At 42.2% G+C, this 14119-nt stretch overlaps 1 protein-coding gene across 2 annotated transcripts in view; it reads left to right on the forward strand.

The window, feature by feature from the left end:
• The window catches only part of lrp4 (low density lipoprotein receptor-related protein 4), an 81874-nt gene that overhangs the window by 57013 nt on the left and 10742 nt on the right, over positions 1-14119 (forward strand). For both annotated transcript variants that reach the window (XM_088296063.1, XM_088296064.1), the window contains exons 4-17: positions 969-1082; positions 1162-1278; positions 2782-2910; positions 5090-5209; positions 5287-5412; positions 6475-6600; positions 6952-7086; positions 7884-8009; positions 8397-8627; positions 8780-8936; positions 9370-9587; positions 12496-12672; positions 12896-13021; positions 13720-13928. In XM_088296063.1, the coding sequence (XP_088152189.1) occupies positions 969-1082; positions 1162-1278; positions 2782-2910; positions 5090-5209; positions 5287-5412; positions 6475-6600; positions 6952-7086; positions 7884-8009; positions 8397-8627; positions 8780-8936; positions 9370-9587; positions 12496-12672; positions 12896-13021; positions 13720-13928 (2111 nt within the window). The remainder of the gene's footprint in view (positions 1-968; positions 1083-1161; positions 1279-2781; positions 2911-5089; positions 5210-5286; positions 5413-6474; positions 6601-6951; positions 7087-7883; positions 8010-8396; positions 8628-8779; positions 8937-9369; positions 9588-12495; positions 12673-12895; positions 13022-13719; positions 13929-14119) is intronic.

Below are 14119 nucleotides of genomic sequence, written 5' to 3' on the forward strand. Positions count from 1 at the left end.
AGTTATGTATTGACATGAAACAGAATGGAAAATACTCCATATAAACACCTCAATCAGAATAATAATAATTTATTTTATTTTAATAATAATTTCATTCTGATTCACTGGACGACGCTATGTTCAAAGATGTGATAGTCCAATCAGATTAGCTGGTCCGCACATGCCCTGTCTTGACGTAAATGCGTAGAGTTGTCTTCATTTACACATTTGAAAATGACAACTTCCAACCAGCGCTTGTTTCTATCACGCTCTTACATTAATATGTGTAAAAACAATCTCAACTACTGTGCTAAATAGACGACTACACTCCATTTTCTTAAATGTGATGTAAAACTGGCGACCGTATCACACGCTTTAAAATAACGAAGAGTGTTCTCTCATAGAACTATCTGTTTGAGTACAAACGCTTTCTGAACATGTTGCTCTCTAATGTATAAATAGCATGAGTGACTAAGTGATTGGCTGGCAACCAATCCAGTGTGTAACAAGGCTCTCTTAACTCAGCTGGGATAGACTCCAGCTCACCCGGCCGTGACCCTAATGAGAATAAATGGTGTGAGAAATGGACGGATGGATATATTTCAAAAGAGAAAATTGTCCATCTTTGCCTTCCTATGCACAACATTATGTGTCAGAGCTCTGAATATTGTAAGCGTGCCTCGAATTTGTTTCAGAAATGTTTGTTGCTCAAAACATGTTGCATGAATTTCAAATCATGCTGCTAATATAAATTCAAGTTTATGTCCCAAAGGATTTCTTGCTGATGAATGCTATAAAATAAATTCCCAAACCCTGAACACATTGGAAACACATTAAAATATATTTCCGGCACCTTCCACCCTTGCCAGTATTACTAGATTTGCTGACATAAGTTAGGTATCCTGTATTTGATCTACTTTTTCGGATGTAACTATTCTGATGTAACATTTTGTGTCTGCTATAACTCCCGTGGTTCTATCTCTCTCCAGCTCCTCGAGAATGCGAGGAAGATGAGTTTCAATGCCAGAACGGCTACTGTATCCGCAGCCTCTGGCACTGTGATGGAGACAACGACTGCGGGGACAACAGTGATGAGCAGTGTGGTGGGTAGCAAACACACCAGCTAGCACGGCGGGCTTGTTTACACAAGCGGTATAATATTTCTGATTTGGGTCCTTCCAGACATGCGGAAATGTTCAGACAAGGAGTTCCGCTGTACAGACGGCAGCTGCATTGCCGAGCACTGGTACTGTGACGGAGACACGGACTGCAAGGACGGGTCTGATGAGGAAAACTGTCGTAAGTTTGTGGGCCTGCGATGATCAAAAGTCTGACGTGTTCTTCTTCGGCATCCTCACAAGGACAGTGTAGTCGGAGGCTAATGATCATTTTTAAATGTTTTTTTTTCTAGGCAGGGCAAGGCGGTTTTATTTATATAGCACATTTTATACGCAACAAGGCAACTCAAGGTGCTTCACACGAGCAAAGACATGGTACCTACATGCATTTACAAATAACTGTTAACAGCAATCAAAGGCAAGGCACTAAAAACAAAAGTGACTTACAAAAAATGACTAAAATGTACGTTCACAACTTTTAACAGAAAACTCCAAAAACATTTAAAAGAAAAGAAATAAAAGTGGGTTACTAAAATATTTAAAAGAAAATTATTTTAAATTGTTTAGAGGACCTTCATCAAAGGTTTGACAAAAGAGCAAAGTATTTAACCTGGTTTTAAAATTATTTACACTCTGGTCTGACTTCACTTCTGTTAGCAGCTTATTCCATTTGTGTGCAGCATAACGGCTAAATGCAGCTTCACCATGCTTACTTGGAACTCTGGGCTCCACTAACTGACCTGAGTCTGCAGAGTCAACCAGTAGTTGAATTTTAAAATCTATTCTACAGCAACTTGCGAGTCGTTAAGACTGGAGTAGTTCTGTTAGCTGGGCTGCAACGTTCTGAAAGAGCTGCAGCTGTTTGATGCTCTTTTGCATGAGTTCAGTAAGAAGCCAATTTCAATAATCAAGTCTACTGGCGATAAAAGCATGGATAAATTTCTCCCGGTCTGCTTGGAACATCCGACCATTCAGTCTGTATCTGTTCTTCAGCTGGTAAAATGTGATTGATTTGACAAGGTCTGTGTCTATCAGCACCCCAAGATTTCGGACTTGGGCTTAGGGGTCTAAAGACAGTAACACCAGGTTTTTTCAAAGAGCTATCCTCTCTTCTATTACCATAGAGTAGCCTCGCGTATTTTCCAGACTATAAGCCGCTACTTTTTTCCCCCACTCTTTGAACCCTGTGACTTGTAATGTGATGCGGTTGAATTATGAATATTTACTGACCAGCTTCAAACCACCATTAGATTTACCCATGGGCTTATCAGATGTGACAAATGAAATTACCCAACACATCACAGTGGACAAATAAAACTGTCCAAGTCTGCACTCATATTGAAGATCCATCAGGCATTTGGGGTTGGTTTGTATTTGAAAATGAAAATTTCCAAATAACTTTTGTGCAGATCACAATAATAGTGATGATATTAGATGGGTCTTATATAGCGCTTGCGTGATACTCAAAAACACTAAATGTGTGATAATACAGAAAGAATTTATGAGTAGAAAAGGGGAGGCAATCATAAGGTAGTGAATGCAGATGCGAAAACCCCGAATGCATTATAAGCTTCAGTCTTCTCTTTGTTCATTTCATCTCGAACAAAACTTCAAAGTCCTTCAGACAGTCAAAGCCTATTTGTTAATCCTGTCATCTGTTTACCGTATGTGTGCGTTCGTGCAGCCTCCGACGTGATGGCAGCCACCTGCAGCGTTGAGGAGTTCCAGTGCGCATATGGCCGCTGCATCCTCGACATCTACCACTGCGATGGAGATGACGACTGCGGAGACTGGTCGGACGAGTCCGATTGCTGTAAGATATCCATTACGACACCTTGAGGATTATCATTGCTTCGTTATCAACTAGCTTCATCGAATATTTTCGATTCGATGAAGATACACTTTGGAACGTAGCAGTTTGTTTCGCCATATTTATTTACAGTTACCTGGCTGATTGCTTAGCTTGTGTCAAAAATTGCCTCGTGCAGGTATCGTGTAGACGTCATTCTCAATCCACAATCACCACACCATCAAACTATTTAGAAGGTGTTTAGGTCAATGCGACGTACATACACGACAGCATTTAGCATCGACGGCAGGCTACTGCTCGACACAATTTCCCCATTGTGGGACATCTTATCTTATCTTATCTTAATTGGAAAGTCTTGCAGGAAGTTGTGGTCCTGATTAGAAGAGTATCATGTTTCACCCGTCCTGCTCTCTTAATTTGTTCGAGCTTTGTTTCACTCTTTCATTGACAACGTAATGACACGCACACACTCGCTTTCTTGTTTTCATTGCTCATTCACTCACTCATTCACGCATACACGCATATTGGTTTTCCTTTTGATGTTTTTTATCTACACTGTGATAAGCACGACTTCAAGGTTTCCTGTCATCGTTTGAGTGTCACCAAGGTCATAGTAGCCTGAGCCTTTTCTCCCATGCCCAGGTTTTTAAAGGGGAAGTCAACCCAAAACAATTCTTTGTAATTATATGTTCTATGTGTGGACACTTGGCTAAACATGGCGTGCGTTAAGCAGCAAAATCCACCCGTTTTTAGCTGTCTCAGGGAGCAGCTATTTTGTCGCTTCTGTCCACTGAAAACGACATCACAGTTGCACAGGCCTCAATTAATGACCAATCAGAGATCACCTGTTTTCAGATGCACAGCCTTGATTAATTGTTTACTGAGCCCCTGAGGAACTATGATGTCATTTCCAGTCGAAAGCAAGTGGCAAAATAAGGTGGATTTTCCTGCTTAACTTATATTCCTCAAACACAATGTTCATCAAAATGTCGTGTTACAATGAGTGGAGTTGCATAGAACATATTCTTGTTCAAACATTTTTTGGGGTTGATTTCCCCTTTAAATGAGGCTGTCTTCTTTTTTTTCCTTTAACACACTCAAATGATGTGAATCCTTTTTTTGAACCATTTAACAATTTCACGCAGCAGTGAGAAAAAAAAGAGTTTGTGTATCTCACACATACATGCACACGCGTACACACACGAGGCATTCTTCTGAGGCGTAAGACGTCCTCCACAGCATTCCATAGAATCTCCAGACACATGAAGGCTGCTTTGTTTGGGAGATTCTCTCTCTCTCTCTCGCTCTCTCTCTCTCTCTCTCTTTCATGTGAAAATGTCTCAAACAGTGATACTGCTTTTGCAAATTACATGAAAGTGCATTGTGTGTCCGTGGGAATACGGCAGAGGGAATGAATTGCATACATGAGTTCTGTATATGTATGAAAGTAAGCACCTCACACAAACTCTTGTTGCCTCTATAATTTCCTCTCTTTGGGAAACCACCTGCTGTTTTGATCATCCCCGTCTTCTCTCAGCCAGGTGATAAGCCGGCAGCGGCAGGCTTGAAGCACCACCCGTGTCTCAACTTCTTCTTTTGCCTTCTCTCCCCGCCTTGCAGTTTGCTTTATCTCTGGGCCCCCTCTTCAAGGGGAACAGACGCGTGCTGTCAGGAGAAAACATGTCAGAGAAATGCGCACACATGATTTAGGAGGCTTGTGTTTGCTTCAGCTTTAATCTGCCTTTCCACCTCCGCCCTCATCTGCTGCCAGTTGGAGGATCTCCTCCATCTTTAATTGCAACTATTGATATATGATCTGTGAAAGTAAGACAGCTATCTGCCGTGTCAGTTGCACAATATGGATCAAAGCATTTAGACAGTTCTTAGTCACTTGTGGAGCAATGAGGGTTGAATTTGAGTTTTTGTTGAATCTTAGTCTTTTATTTTTACTTGTATGTAATGCTTCCAACTTTGGCCCACTGATTGAGGAAGTGTCTTTTTTGTTCCAGCATACAGAGCCACAGTACACAAAGCAAGGTCCATGCATTAATTCTAGAATGAGGGTGTTGTGGAACTATTTCAGAGCCCCGACCTCAACCCTATCAATCGCATATTTGGATGATATAGAACAAGGACTGTAGGCTGTTTTAGCCACTAAGGGGATTTTGATTTGTGTGTGCAGCGTCCCACCAGCCATGCAGGACAGTTGAGTTCATGTGTAGCAGCGGGATGTGCATCAATGCAGGCTGGAGGTGTGACGGCGAGTTTGACTGCGACGATCAGTCCGATGAGATGAATTGCAGTGAGTTGCCACTTTTGTCACTTTTATGATGCATGCGTACGTTTCCAGTGACACTTGTTGTTTGTATTGTTGTGCAGCCACGTCCATGTGCACAGCTGACCAGTTTCGATGCGGAACGGGACGCTGTGTCCGGTTGTCATGGAGATGCGACGGCGAAGATGACTGTTCAGACCGCAGTGACGAAGAAGGCTGTGAAAAAACTGGTGAGACTGTCCTTGTTATCTTCTTTCCAGAAGCTAAATATAGTACAAATTTAAGTTGTAGTCATGGCAACAGTGGAACGCTCAACAAAGTCAACTCTTCTTTCTGGTTGAGCCTGAGTGTCTCTTTTTAAACATCTTACCATTTATTGGAGGAAGCACTCGAGCGAGGCTTGCACAAATAAAACAAACTGGTCTGTACGTTGGATGTTGGCATGTTTGTTTTTGTTGCACTCACATTCAGAATTAGGACGCCAAGTCATTCATTAAATTTTTTTCTTAATCACATACCTACTTTTTTTTTTTTTTTTTTTTTTAAACAATAGGGTTTGTTTTTTTTTATGCCAGGCATCTCTTGAGTAATTTATTATTATTCAGCTGTAGCGTCCCCTACTTGTAGTTTATTATCTGCTTGTGCTATGGCCTGACTCTTGTCCCAATTCTGGCACTACATGTTCGGGAGCAAACACTCACAGGTTGTGACTTGCTGAAAAATATTGCAGGGATTTTAAAAGATTTCAATCCCAATATTAGAATTCCTCCATTGAGTTACTTCGGACCTGAAACACAACTAATATGATATTTTGGGGACTTTTGGGATAATGTTGATTTGAATTCTACTCCATCATGCTCGGGTGAATATAATTTGCATATAATTAAACATGCTGATTCATGATGTCACTCCATCTCTGGTCATGTCAGTATGGTGGATAACGTGCGGAAAATTGGAAGTTGTTAACAATCCTCCTACACTGATGTAAGCCTTTATTTCAGAAAGTGTTCTTCTTAAGGGATACTCAGAGGTCATCCCAAGTGAGGCTCGGGAGGTTTGGAAAAATAGTACCGCAGGACAATGTTAAGTATTTTCACTTGAACGTTTTTTGCCTGATAACCTTCATTCTTCTTCCTGAAAATTGAGGCGTAAGACTACAACAGACGCAGGAAGAAAGTGGGTCATCCCAGTGGGAACATCTAGAACAACTTTGAGGAGTCTTGCTGTATTCAGTCAGTGGCTTGTTATGTCAACACGAAATGAAAAAGGGGTTCCTGTTGGTGTCCCCGCAGAGACGTCGCCTTGTGCTCCGGACCAGTTCCAATGTGGGAATGGCCGCTGTATTGGTCAGAGGAAGGTGTGCAATGAGGTCAACGATTGCGAAGACGGGACTGATGAACTGCCACACCATGAATGTCGTGAGTTGACTTTTGTTCCAGACGGAAATTTAGACGAGCTTTAGTTCAATTTTGGATATGCCTCTGGGTCAAACGAGTCTTACAACTTAACAACCTTGGAATAGTATTCATGTTTATTTACAGTGTCAGACATGTAATTAATGTCAATAACGACTCCGTTCTCATTACTGCTAACTTCAACATTGCCATCATAGTTTGACTAAAAAGAGTTCCCATCCTCACCTAGCGGGGATGTCAAAAATGAACACAAATTATCATGACAAAGCAGAATTTGGCTGTTGAGACATTTGTATACACCGAGCAAGCAAAGTTAGTCTGCAATGTTTGTGATCCTTGAATGTTTCCATCCAGGTCCACGCTCCAGTGACGGCAACTGCAACCAGAATAACGGCGGTTGCTCCCAGAAGTGTCAGATGGTCCGAGGACTGGTCCAGTGCACCTGTCACACCGGATACCGGCTGATGGATGACGGCAGATCCTGCCACGGTATTTGTGTGTGTGTGTCTGTGTGTGTTTATGTGTGTGTAACTACGTGTATACATTTGATATCAATGACTGGGCAGTTGTTAAGTTACATTGAGTGCCATTACACATTCCTGAAACTTGACAGATTAGGTGTTGAACAGTGAGATAAAAATAACTCCTGACTAATAACCTATTTAACTCAAAATAATAGTATGCACAGTTAATAATAAAAACCTGGCCACAAACGATATGGAAAATGAGTAATACAAATAATTGCGAAGAACAAAAAAGAAAAAAAAAATATATTCCTAAGTTTTCTTCCTGATTGGCCGTACTGTATGTGGCTCCTTAAAATCTAATAAGATCCAATGCAGGAGCTGTATAAAAATGTCTGTTGCTGTAAAAATAATAACACTTTAGAATTAACACAGTCAAACTTTAAAGAAAAAAAACTAAAAAAAAAACAACTAAAAAACGCTGATGATATAAACTACTTTTCTTCACACTGAGAGGTGTTTCTAGTATTTTGTTTTCGTTTTTTGTCTGCAATATTTAGACCACGTCAGTGTGATACAGTTCAGAATTTTGGATGAAGCTCATGAGATTGTGCCAGTATACCATAAAGCCGTTGCTGATTAGTCGAGTTCTACTGTCATGAAATAACACAAAGCAAATCACATTTAATGAAAGTCCTTGCCCTCATCAGCATTCTTAACATGACCCTTGAATTGTTATTGAACCCTTCAAAGGTTTTATTGTGACGTCTCACAGTCCCGTCCCCCGTTTTCTTTTTCTTTTGCCTCTACGGTGGGTTCCAGATGTGGACGAGTGTGCTGAAGAAGGCTACTGCAGCCAAGGCTGTACCAACGTTGAGGGCGGCTTCCAGTGCTGGTGTGTTCAGGGATATGAGCTGCGGCCTGACAAGCGTAGCTGCAAAGCGCTAGGTAAGGATTCAACTTTTTGTAACTTTGACAAGATACTGCAAAGAACTGACGAGGTTTGACCACAAGTTAAAAACCTAGTTGCGTATTGTTTAGATTTCCCCCATCAGCAACTCAATCCATTTGCTGGCTCCGGGGCCTGCAACATATTCTGAAGGTCTGGAGTAGATTTAGATAAGGAGTGAGGATTGAGTACTGGTACATGAGCCCATCAATCTGTTGCAGAACCAAGTTCAACCCAAATCCTGACTGACTGTCTGATGCAATGAACCTTCCACTTAAGTGAAAAAAAAAATGATCAAGGCTTTTTGTCATTTTTATTCCCATCGATCTTCCTGTCCTATTTATTTATTTATGTGTTTATTTTATTTTTATTTCTTTTTTTGACAGGTCCAGAGCCAGTGCTGTTGTTCGCCAATCGGATCGATATCCGTCAGGTTCTGCCACACCGCTCCGAGTACACGCTGCTGCTCAACAACCTTGAGAATGCCATCGCTCTCGACTTCCATCACAGCCAAGAGCTCGTTTTCTGGTCAGACGTGACGCTGGACCGAATCATGAAGGCCAACCTCAACGGCTCCAATGTAGAAGAGGTCGTCTCAACTGGCTTGGAGAGCCCCGGTGGGTACCACAGCTAGGAACATACACAAATCAAAATCATCGTTGATTTTTTGGTTCATATCTGACAAACCAAATGCAGTTATCACGTTATTTTGCTAAAAAGGTTCATTTTAATATATATCGTCAAACAAAAACAATTTTCTCTCTAACAGGTGGGCTGGCCATTGATTGGATCCATGACAAATTGTACTGGACAGACTCTGGGACATCCCGCATTGAGGTGGCCAACCTTGATGGGACTCATCGCAAGGTGCTGCTGTGGCAGAATATGGAGAAGCCCCGGGCCATTGCGCTGCACCCTATAGAAGGGTAGGAGCTCCCACACACACACACACGCACACACACACACATGCACACACACTGATTCACAGCAGATGGTTTCAAATGTGCACACTATCCTCTCTGGATGTGTCCCAGTTGTTGTGCCGTTCCAGAGCAAGGGATTATGGTTTGGCAGCACTGCAGAGCCCACAGGCAAGTGCCTGTGTGGATGCAGCAAAGATTTCTTGTCAGACTCCCTGACTTGACTGTATGTCGCAGTGGCAGGGAAGAGCATCCCAGATGAAGCCATAGAAACATCAAGCTCGAGCACTCATTGTTAGGCAGTGTTACAGACATCTGAAAGTAATCGACGATGAGCAGTTTCATTTTCCTCTATTCTAGCGCATCTCCTGTCCCCGGAGGTTTAAACAAACCATTGAACATGAGAATGTTGTTTTTTTTGTTTTTGTTTTCCTCTCAGTAAGATCTACTGGACCGACTGGGGCAACACGCCTCGCATCGAGTACGCCAATATGGATGGCTCGAATCGACGGGTCATTGCCGACACTCACTTGTTCTGGCCAAATGGCCTCACGATCGACTATGCTGGCCACCGCATGTACTGGGTGGACGCCAAGCACCATGTCATCGAAAGAGCCGATCTGGATGGACGCAATCGTAAAGCTGTCATCAACCAAGGTAAACATCTCTTTTTTTTTTTTTTTGGGACAAATAAAATATTCTTCTCATATGGTTCCCACTGAAATGTACTTTGATAAACACATGCTGCCTGTTCCGTTTTCATGTGCACTGCTTTGTATGGAAATCGCAAATTGTGTGTCCTTCAACTTTGAGGCTCTTTACGCATTATGCACACACTCGCACACACATGCTTTATTTTACAATATTAGACCATATAATCAGCTCAATATATCCATGAAAAGGCATATGAATGTTTTATGCTGACATAAAAACACGTGACACAAAACCCATGCCTCCGTTTGTTGGTGACTATCAAATTAAGGATCTGGCAACCACAGATGTAAGTAGGCAGAATATTGATCCATGTCTCTCGTTCATCTGTTTCACATTCATACAATACAATACAACTTTAATTTCACAACAGCTGGAGCTTCAACAAAGCGTTTTCTATATGGTGAAAAAATTAGTGGGGAAATAGAACACATAAACAATAGATACCAGAAGAACAGCAGAACAGCGACAGTCTCATGTTGAGTCAAAAGCCAAATAATAAAAATGTCTTCGCACGAGTTTTTAAAGTGGACAGCGAGGGGGTTTGCATAACATTGAATGTAAGGTCATTCCATAGAGAAGGACCAGCAACAGAAAAGGCACGATCCCCCCCTGAGGCTGCGCTTAGTCCTCGGCACCTCCAGCAGAATTTGGTCCGCAGACCTGAGATTTGGACCATGTAATCCCGTAACAGTTTCGTGAACGCAGCGTGATGCGGGACGCTTGTGTTTCTTCGTGCTAGTTTAGCGAGGGCGAAAGTTAAAAGGAGGCAAAGGCCTGAATGTGCATTTGTGTGCGTCTACGGCAACAAAAACAGATAGGCCTACTTCTAAAGCTTCAAAGAGCTACAAAAAAATGGTTGTGGTCCAGTTATTCCTTAGTGTAGTCTTCATTTTGACTTGAATTATGCATTTCTAAGTGGATTTTCTTTATCTTTAACGGTAAGTTTTTTTTATCAGCCTTCAAGCACATCAGTGACAGTCAAGATTGTTCAAGTGTGTGCGAGGGGGTCCGTATGTTTGTGTATGCGTGCACGCGCCATTGTCCGTGTGAGCACTCCTTAATGATGTGTGCTCGGAGGATAAAAGGCTGTAATTGGCCCTGTCCGTTCTCCAGAGCCTCTGTTTGCTCAGACAACACACAGGACAAATGGGACGTGCGTGTGTGTCTGCTCATTTCTACTGCCCGGGCTGCTGTGCCAAAGAATGTTAATGAGTATCTCCCTACACCTTCAGTACAGTTGTGTTGCATGTGCCCGTCTTTGTGTGGTTGTGTGCTTGAGCTGGATGTGTGCCAAGTTTCTGAAGCTGCAGTGGGCGGGTGTGGCGGTTTAATCTTTTACCAGCCTACACACCTGTGGACCCCTAGGGTGGGGGCAAAGACAAGAAGAGGGTTCTGTGGGGGGGGGGGGGGGGGGGGGGGTGTCAACTTGATCCGGGAGTTTACGCGCCTGAAGATATTGTGCACTACGATGAGTCATCTCCTGAGTGTGACTCAGTTTGTCCTCAGGGAAGTGGGCAATAGTGCAAAAGAACAGCGCACCCTTGTGGAAAAGGCTAAAACATGACAAAAAAAAAAAAAGACTTAATTGATTTCAGTTTCCTGATTGATTTTATGCTAGCTTGACATTACATTAGGCACATTTGCTCAGTCTAATGAAGCCTGTCAAAAAGTCTGTACTGAAATGATGCTCACTTTTGTTTGATACTGTCAGACAGATACAGAGTATTAATTTAATACTGTTTTTATTATTGTGGTGTTGTTGGAATTAGCAGATAACTAGAAATACATGGCCTACTGAGCTGAAACTAATATTGTGCTTTTCATATATTTTACAACAACCCCTATTCCATAGACAGACATTCACACTCACATTCTTATCTATGAATGCTTTTTTTGGGGGGGTGTTGGAGGAAGTTGAATTATCCAGAGTAAACCCACACAAGTAGATAAACAGAGAGCATGCAAGCGTCACACAGGAAGATCAGAGCGCCGATTTAGACCCCATAGCCCAGAAATGTGTGGCGGTCGCGCTAAACACTCGTGCGCCATGCCGCGCTGCTGATTAAATGTGTCTTAATGCATATCATCAATGCTCTGTGGTTGTTGATCACCATGAACTGCAGTCAAGTACAAAGACAAATGCAGTTAAAAAAAGACCACACGCAAAAGTTTGCTGCGTAATCCCTTCCACTATGATCCAAGCAGATTTATGTCCATCTGGAAGCAATGCTTTCTACTATCGGTGATCAGGGGAGAGTGTGACAGATTCAGCCGTGGTGTGCGAGCTGTGAGAGGTGCCACATGTAGGTTAAAGGGGACATTACTGTGAAGGCTTGATGCGGCGCCTGATGCCCCGTCGGCTCGCAGCTGCTCGTCCAGCTGTCCCGGAAAGAACAAGAGCGGAGGGGACGGGGGGTATGCGTTGATGACATGGAAGAAGGTGACCATGACAAAACTAGATGCCTCTATGGCTTTTTATGATTCATTAGAGGGATGAGGGTGTATTATTTGCGCGCCCTCATGTTAAGATACGATCAGAAAACACACAGGCAGCCACACACCTAGACCTTTTGAGGCTGTTCACGCCTAAAATAACATGCCCTCGCATGACAAAATATGAGAAATTTCTCAGTTGTGAATGCATTAACCGAACATTCTAGTTAGTTTAGTTTACAAATGTCAGTTTTTGATCAAGTCAGAATCAGAAATCCGTTGGGTGCATCTACTTTGTCGCTCTGGCAACAACAGCTCACATGGAGTAAAATGACACAATCAGTCAACATTGTCTCCCTTTCAGTTTTATTGTTGTTCTCGTTACGCTCTCCTGAGTATTCTGTCTTTTCCTCCTTAGGCCTGCCTCATCCATTTGCCATCACTGTGTTTGAGGACAGCCTCTACTGGACTGACTGGCACACCAAGAGCATCAACAGTGCCAATAAATTTACTGGCAAAAACCAAGAGATTATCCGTAACAAACTGCACTTCCCCATGGATATCCACACCTTGCATCCTCAAAGGCAACCTGAAGGTCAGGACACATTTTCGATGATGAACCAGCTCCTTTACTGTGGCGACAATGCCTCTGAGTTAGCAACATTCTTCAACCTCATAACTTTTGTTTGATACATGCAGTAATATTAATGTGTGAATTGTACATTCACAAAGCTGCTGTATTTATTTATTTTGAACTATGACATACATTTTCCAAAAATAAATTTTTTTTTTACTGTCCATGTTTGACTCCCCTGTAGGAGGCAAGAACCGCTGTGGCGCTAACAATGGAGGTTGCAGCCACCTGTGTCTCCCTGGCAACAAGACATACACTTGTGCTTGCCCAACTGGTTTTAAGAAAGTGGACCACAGCAACTGTGCTAACAGTGAGTTCACATTTTTCTTGTCTTCTAATTATGCATTTTAAAGGCTAATAAAGAGATGGTGTATTAAACATGTATTTAAGTCCATAAACCTGATACGTTCTAGTGTGTTTTTAAAGCGGAAGTCAACCCGAAAAAAATTCTTCACAAAAATATGTTCTATGCAGCCCCACTCGTCAAAACACGACATTATGATTAATATTGTGTTTGTGGATTATAACGTAAGAAGTAAATTCTATCAGTTTTTATACATCTCTGTGGGTGGCCTTTTTGTCACTTTCTGTCGACGGAATGTGACATCAAAGTTGCTCAGGGCTCAGCTAACAACCAAAAAACAGGAGAGCTGTGAGTGGTTGTTGTCCCTGAATCCTGAGCAACTTTGATGTTTACCCGTTGACAGAAGTGTCAAAATGGCCACAGCCTGAGATGGCTAAAAACAGGTGGATTTTGCTGCTTAACTCATATTCCACAAAAGTAATATTAATCAGAAATCCATGTTTGGACTATTGTACACACATAGAACATATAATTCCAAAGAATATTTTTGGGAGTTGACTTCCCCTTTAAGTATTGTTGTGCAATAAAAATGGCAAATTATGAGTCATGTTCATATTCCTATATGTCAGTGTATTGTTGTTTTTTTATTGTTGACCCATTGTTAAAAATAGAAGACTGACAGAAGACCTTTGGTCTTTAATCAGGTCTTGACAAGTTCCTGCTTTTTGCCCGAAGGACGGACATCCGACGAATCAGCTTTGACACAGAGGATATGTCAGATGACGTCATCCCTCTGGCTGATGTGCGCAATGCTGTGGCACTGGACTGGGATGCCAGAGACGGCTACATCTACTGGACTGATGTCACCACAGACTCCATCAACAGAGCCTTGTGGAATGGCAGCAAACAGCAGGTAAGCGAAAGTCAGTCGAGAATAGATCAATGAAAGTCTGCAGGTTTGAGTAAGGGCCAACTTTCAAAAAGGCAAGCAGAAGTTGTCTGGTGCAATACTGCCACCTAGAGATGGAGAACCGCAACTTTATTTTGTTTGTCTAACTTATTCGCCACTGACCAAGCATGTTGAAACCACCTGAAGGATACAGA

Source organism: Idiotropiscis lumnitzeri, chromosome 5, assembly GCF_059441095.1.
Source record: "Idiotropiscis lumnitzeri isolate Australia: NSW breed Sydney's pygmy pipehorse chromosome 5, RoL_Ilum_1.0, whole genome shotgun sequence".
NCBI lineage: Eukaryota > Metazoa > Chordata > Actinopteri > Syngnathiformes > Syngnathidae > Idiotropiscis > Idiotropiscis lumnitzeri.